General features: G+C 40.0%; 1 protein-coding gene across 1 annotated transcript in view; it reads left to right on the top strand.

Annotated features, from left to right (window-relative positions):
- The window catches only part of FBLN1 (fibulin 1), a 61,061-nt gene that overhangs the window by 12,987 nt on the left and 40,670 nt on the right, over positions 1 to 7,404 (top strand). Inside the window, exons 3-6 of the mRNA XM_009073908.1 lie at positions 534 to 699; positions 3,189 to 3,248; positions 5,003 to 5,104; positions 5,862 to 5,999. Of these exons, the coding sequence (XP_009072156.1) occupies positions 534 to 699; positions 3,189 to 3,248; positions 5,003 to 5,104; positions 5,862 to 5,999 (466 nt within the window). The remainder of the gene's footprint in view (positions 1 to 533; positions 700 to 3,188; positions 3,249 to 5,002; positions 5,105 to 5,861; positions 6,000 to 7,404) is intronic.

The raw sequence follows: 7,404 nt of genomic DNA, 5'->3' as shown, positions 1-7,404 counted from the left end.
AGAGTGTAAATTTAGATTAGATATTAGGAAGAAATTCTTCCCTGTGAAGGTGGTGAGACACTGGCACAAGTTGCCCAGAGAAGCCATGGATGCCCCAACCCTGGCAGTGTTCAAGGCCACATTGTATGGGGCTTGAAGCAACCTGGTCTAGTGGAAGGTGTCCCTGCCTATGGTAGGGGTTTGGAACTATATTTTCTTTAAGGTCCCTTCCAACCCTTAACATTCTATGATTCATTTTGTATGTGGACCATTGTGGTCCTCCACATTAACTTGCACACATCTTCACACATACATGATGTTTGTGAGATCTAGATCCATGTTCTGTGCCTGGGTCTGTGTAGGCCAGATGCAGAGCTCACAGAACTCCACGACAGGTTAAGAAGTCTGTGCCCAAGTATACCAGGAGTTCTTGAAGAGTTTGCAGAAAATTTTCCATCAATTTGCAAAGGTGAGATAACTATTGACACTGGCAAAGTTTGCATTGCTTTGTTCAGGGCTAGGATTTGACCTTTTTAATTTTATTTTTTTAATAGACGTGTTGTTACTGTTGTTTGCTGGGAAAGGCTGCCCAAGTTCAAGGACAGAGTTGTGAACCCAACCCGAAGATAGGATACCAGTGTGGAATTGTCTTCAGATCTTGCTGTGGCAAAGGTCAAGAAGATCTGTCCATCAGTGATGCTGCTCCTAAAAAAGACCAAGGTATTTTGTTGCAGACTTTAGAAGAGTGAGACACAAAATGGTATGGGGTACAAGGAGTGTTTGTACTTTAAATTATTTCTGTTGGAATTCCTCTAACTTGACATCTCCTCTGAGTAATTCAATGATGCATGTTCTGGAGTGCATTTTTTTGGCTAGTGATAGTCAAAATGTTGTTGTTGAAAACAGGAGGATAAAACAGCTGGAAAGAGGTCCCTTATTTCCTGGTGTCAGAACTTAAATGTAAGACAGCTTATTTTGGCAACTAATGATTTTATCTTGGAAGCTGAGTGTAAGTTATTAATTTTTCATAGCATTTTGCCCACTGATAAATGCATAATTAAAGTGAAAATCAACATCTGATTCTTTGGATTGAATTGAAAAGCTAGGTGGGCTCTGCCAGCTTGGCAGAAGTCAAATGTTGCCTTTGTGTGAGAGGCAAATGCTCACAAACTGGGGGTGTTTGGCATGCCTGGACTGTCTGGGACAACTGAACATTTCCAGGAAACATGATATCTGCATTTCTTCTGACATTATCAAGTGAGAGGGGCATCTAGATGGGTGCAACTCCTAAGACCCTTCTCCATCCCTGGTCCACAGAGCTGAAGATAATGAATGTTGGCATACTGATCCTTACAGACCTCGATTTGGGAGGGGTTTTGGCCTTTTTCGCTTAGCAGACAGACCTGAAACTGCACACAAGTCATGCTGTGTAGTGTTGCCTCCTTCACGGGCTACTGAGCACTGAAAACATGCAGTTTGGCTTGCAGATTTCCAGTGACAGATTTTGGGAGATATTCTCCTAATTGATCACTGAAACCCAAACCCAAACCCATCGCAAAAGCTCGCGCTGGTCTGTGTGAGCCAGCGTATTATCAGACTTGTTTCAGGTCTTTCAAACCCAGCTTGTGTGAGTGTACACCCCTATCAGGTAACCTCTAGGAGTGCCCTGCCAGTTTCTTTGTGTGCTGTTGTTGCAGCTGGGGAATTCCCCATCCATTACTACTGACTGAAGTAACTGGACTGGTACTTGTACTTAGACCATTCTGCTAATAACAAAAATGTATATAGTCACCGTACCTGGATGGCATGAGAAATATGTCAACACCTGAAAATCCAGAACTGTGAGCATGGCATAGAGTATTCCTCTGCTTACCCTTGTGGGCATGGATAAGAACCATTAGTTAGTATGGTTATTATGGCACACGTGATAGTCGTTACGCATTGCAGAGATGGGTCTGTGTCCACAAGACAATGTTCTCATCATTAAACTAAGAAGCAATCAGGTGCTTGAACACAGGTCAAGTAATGCTATTGATAATAAAAATTGCCTGTAGATAGGCAGAGAAAGCACCATGAATAGACACTTTGTTAGTCATGAAGGGGAGATGAGGCTCCAGTTTATAAAGCAGCTTTTTGGACTAGCACCTTGTGGTTGTTATGCAATAGCAAGGCTTGCAGGGCATTCTGCAGAGGGTAAGGCAAGCTGACTCCCTGTGTGCCACTCTCCTAATCACATAAAGCATCATCTCTGGTGCTGTGTCCCCAGAGACCTCGAAAAAATCCAGCCAGACTTGGGCAAACTGATTTCATTAGCCTCTGAGTGACCAAAATGTGTCCCTGTGGCTTGAGGGTTCAGTGTACCAACCCAGCCTTGTGCCACAGCATAAACCCTTGCATTCACATCCATGATGTGTTATTTGCTTCTAAGTGACTGCTGATGGAGTGGGCTATGCACAACCACTCAAATGAGCCTGAGCTTCCTAGTCAGTAAAGCAGAGTGTTTTGGGGTTGTGTTTTTGCACATCTCACTACCACCCTACCATTTCCCCTGTGTTCAGAGTGGCAGGGTTGGAGAAAGTCCATTAGCTAGTCCTTTGGACTAGCAGTGGGTTCAGGCATTGGATGTATTTGGCCTTTTTGTGCCCTCCATGTGGAGAGAATGAGCTCTCAGGACACATGCACATGGCAGAAGTACTGCTGATCAAACTCTCAAAGTTCAGGTATATGAAGTATATTTGAAAGAATGCCATAAGTAGGTGCCCAAAAGTTGGGTGTGGAGTTCTTTTGGAATAAAGTCTAAATAAATAACTGAGGTTAATCTGATTTTCATTAAATCTGTGAGTACCCCAAGCTACTATAAAGTCAGTGGGAGCCAAGCATGCCTCAACAACATGTCTTATGAAAATGAGGTTAAGCTCTGGTTAAAAGCCTAACGTTACGAACCTGCATTTTAAAATCTCAGTCCATATGTAATCTATGATCACAGCATGACTTTCATATTGAATCAGTCAGATGGAAAATGCCCCATGGCCATGTGTATTTGAATGTCAAATTCAAGTATGAAATAACTGTAAAATATGTAAATAATGCTTTTTAATTTTGTCCTGGTTTATTCAAACCCCTGGTCTGAGTCCCATCCCAAGCATGCAGCTTTTTACCTGGAGAAGAAAAATGCTTTCTCCTCTAATGCCTATCTTTCCTCTTTTTAGTTGAAATTTCAAAGGAGGAACTAGACCAAGAAGATCCTTATCTGCATGATGGCTGCAGAGGTAAGTCAGGTGACTAGTCCTGTTAGCCAGCTCTTTTGTTATTACCTTCAATAAAAATGAAGCCAACTTAGATCTAGAGATTAGACAAAATCTTTTGCCTAGGCTAGTTATGGGTAAAAACAAGAGAATGAAGAACCTTTCTAAGGAGTAGTGGGCCATTATGTGATGCTTCAGTAGTTCCTAAATACAAGAGAGGCATTGTCTCCCAGAGTGGAGTTCATCTTACCCAAATGAAATTTAGACTATACATTTAATTTTTATCGAACCTGGAGAGGGTAATACCTCAGAGGTGTCACCCTTGAACCCATGGAGTACTCTGGATTCCTCAGAACACGGGGGTCTTACGTTAAATATGTGCTTTCTTTTATTCTCCTCTTGGGATGATCAGGATGTTTGAATATGAAATGAAATGTGTTTCCTTTTGAGATGCATCACCTGAAAAAAAGGAAGAAAAGTGGCTATTGTCCTCATTAGTCATGCTGTTCTCCTGGGAAGAATGTGTTATTGGGATATTGTTCTGCTAAGCATTCTGATTTATTGCTTGTCACATGTGATTTACATGTTTATAGACTTAAACCAGCAGCGATTCATTATTTTCTGCCAGCATTTCAGAACAAAGTAATGTATTTAGGATAAAATAAATTTAATAGACTTGTATTCCAGTCGAGAGATGATTTACTGTGCTCCATGTTCTACAGCTATTACACTCTGGAGAGAATGGAAATGTCTACTAGGTCATTAGCAAACCAGAGCCAGCACTGCCTCTCTTCCTTGTCTCCAGCTGCTAATTACAAGAGCTGACATAGAAAAATGTGTTACATATTTTCCCAGCATTATTTCTTCATGAAATCAGTTGTTGTATTTGTCAGTTAATCAGCTGCCTGCAAGAGATGGATTGGTATGGGTAATTGCAAATTAGGATTTCTGTCTACAGTATATTTTCTGATAAACTTGGCATGCCAGAAGTACTTGTGAATATCTGAACATCAGCAGGGGAAACTCAAATTTCCTAGGCAGTGGAACCTCCAGCAGTTTGTTTTGGAGTACCTTCATGATATACGAGGAAATTCAATCTGTTGTTCTAACACACTGTATCAGGCAGGAGCTCACAGTATTAGCAGAGGTTCAGAAAGCAGAAATTGTTGATCTCAACCACAAAACTATGGTTCCACCTAACTTTCTGTAGTGTATCAATGGCCCTGTCCTCATTAGAAATTGTTGCACTTGCAAAAATTATTTCATAAAGTATTTATAAAGTATTATACCTGCATTTGCCCACATGGATTGTGCCTATCTCAAACCTCTTGTTTAATACCCATCCAGCCATTCTGAAAAGCAGAAGGAGACGGGTTCTGTTTGTACTAAGAATATCAACACTCTCACAGCAAATAGTTGGAAGTATATAACCTTTTCTCTATTTTGAGAATACTAAACATTTTTAATATTAATTTACCTTTTAACAAGATCAGAAAAAGTAAGTTTTCATAATGATGAGCCAAATTTTGTGTAAATTTCCTATAGTATTCTCTTGTTTTGTCTGTCAGAATAACCCTTCTTGTATTAATTTTTAGAGCTAAAAGAATTCAGTGATTACAAACTTCTCTTTCAGTGCTTAGCCCTTTCCTTCTTTTGTATATGTGTGTTTAGTTAACTGCTTTACTAAAGAAATCACCAGGTATCCTGTAAATTAATGGTTTGTTTCAGTTCCTATGAAGAACCCTTAATGACATAAGACTTTTTAAAATATCCATTAGGTGGTGGTCCCTGCTCTCAGCAGTGCAGAGACACAGGATCCAGTTATGTCTGCTCCTGCTTTGTTGGGTATCAGCTTCAAGCAGATGGTATCACCTGTGACGGTAAAATAAATAAACTCATTGCCTTGATTACCAACATTATTTCTTAAAAACAGCAAGAATAGATAAAATAAATCCATACAGAAGAGATCAGAATATGCTTATGCCTGCTGGGGAAAGAGGTGAGATCATAAAAGTTGGTTTGAATGGAGTGTTGAAATGAGAATTGTGGGAAGATGAATCGAGAAAGAATCAGTAGATAAGGTGGAGGATTTAGAGTAGAGAAGAGGCAGATTTTGAATTTTATTGTTGTCAATAAAACCAAAATAAAATACCTCTTCTCTCTTGTACTAGTAGATAGTAATTGATAAGGCAGATGAAATAAATAGATTAAGATTCTTTAGCTTGTAAAGGACACAACTGATAGAAAGGATGAAAGTTTTGGATTCCATGAGTGGCATGGGAATATTCAAGGGGGAAGGATCTCCCAGAAGAATTAAACAGACATGAAGCATGAAATGTCATGAAGCTGTGTCGGAGGAGGTTTAGGTTGGATATTAGGGATAGATTCTTCCCTCAGAGGGTAGTTGGGGGTTACCAGTGGGGTCAAGATGCGTTTGCTGGCTCATGCCCAGACAACAGAGATGAGCAGCTGTGTTGTGGCATGTGAGGCCAAATCCACACCTTTCTTTGTATTCTGATGCTCAGAGTACTGGTTGGAGATGTGCCCACAGCTAGCCTTTGACCTCATCTCTTCCCAGGGATTTCATGCTTCTTATTTACTCTGTTTTATTTCTTTTCACCATTTTGCATATTCCAGATATCAATGAGTGTATCACTGGGACACACAGCTGTGGGATTGGACAAACCTGTGTCAATACATTGGGATCCTTTCGCTGTCAGCGGGACACGAGCTGTGGAACTGGTTATGAGCTAACGGATGACAGTCGTTGCAAAGGTATGTCCTGTGCAGAGAAACCAGAATCTTCTGGGCTAATGAATCTTAGTTAAAAACTAAGCACATCATTGTATCGTCGTGCTCTTTTGCTTTTGGTAAATACATGTGTAAGCTGTAGATACACTGAGACACACAGACAGTGCTAGTTCTTCTGGGATAGTAGTTTTTCCACTTGTCACCTTGCAGATAACCAAATCAGTCTGTCTCTGGACTACTACAGAGACTTCCAGGAGAGATAACTCTGTTTTACACTGGAAGTTGCTGCTTTCCCCTTGTATTCTGAATGGAGTTGTCTAATGTGGCCTATAACAGGAGCTGGTCTGGGCACTGAAACAGGTGATTATGAAGGCTCAGAACTCATGCTGTTCACATTTCCCTGGTGTTTACTTATGGCTAGCTCCAGTCTGGTCCTGGAAATTGGTTGCTCATTAGTAAATAGAATGCCTAAATTCTGCTCCTGGAGCATATTTAATGGTTTAGTTTCACCTGAATGAATCAAGCTTGCACACTCTGGAGTGTGAAACAAACTGTGGCAAGTGGAGTGAGCAGGCGATTCAATTTGAAAATGCTAAGGAAGATAAATTTTTTTTTTTTTAAAAAAGTAAGCCTAAACCTTTATCCTCAGGAGGTTAGATTTGTTACAGAGATTAATTTCTTAATCACAACATTTTCAGGGATTTGAAATTGAAAAAGGGTTAAAAACACTGCTCTATGTTTGAACACAGGACTACCAGTCTTTTTCAACTAAAAAAACTACTGATTTCAAGTTGCATCTAGCTCAGTGGATGCTGTTATGTGCTTCCCTAACTTCACCTGATATGCTGCCTCTACAGAGGTACAGATTAGCAGCAAACTCCATTTGATGTGGAATTGGTTTCCATTATGAGAAACTCTGTTCCCCCTGAGCTTAGGCTAGTTAGTCTATAAATAGACTAATTTAATTACACTGAGTAAAGTAATTCAACCAAAATTCTGTGCAAGCTTTTATTGTAGGAACTGATCAGTGATGAATAATAGATCGAATAAAAGAGGTGATGGACAATCTCCAACACAAAACCTGCAGTTCATACAGACAATGTTTTTCAAAGTATCATGGTGCAACTGTGATCCCTTTGATCACTGCTGGTTTGATCAAACAGATCAAACAGATCAAACAGATCTGCTGGTTTGAGTGACATCAGATTTAGGCCAACAAATGGCTTACTGACAAGTCTTTCTCTGGTGGAAATAAAGGAGTAGAGATACTAAATCCTGCATGCCATAAATGTTAGAACGTTCTTACCTGGATATGTTAATAATGTTAATTATGAATGTTATGTTAATAGTGATAAAAATTGAAAATGAATAATCTTCATATATGATTTGTTAATGCCAAGTAACATGACTGAGCTGTGCGTAGAACCCT

The sequence above is a fragment of the Acanthisitta chloris genome, unplaced genomic scaffold, assembly GCF_000695815.1.
Source record: "Acanthisitta chloris isolate BGI_N310 unplaced genomic scaffold, ASM69581v1 scaffold10204, whole genome shotgun sequence".
Taxonomy (NCBI): domain Eukaryota; kingdom Metazoa; phylum Chordata; class Aves; order Passeriformes; family Acanthisittidae; genus Acanthisitta; species Acanthisitta chloris.
Note: the sequence above shows the minus strand (reverse complement) of the source record. Positions and strands in the feature narration are given on the sequence as shown.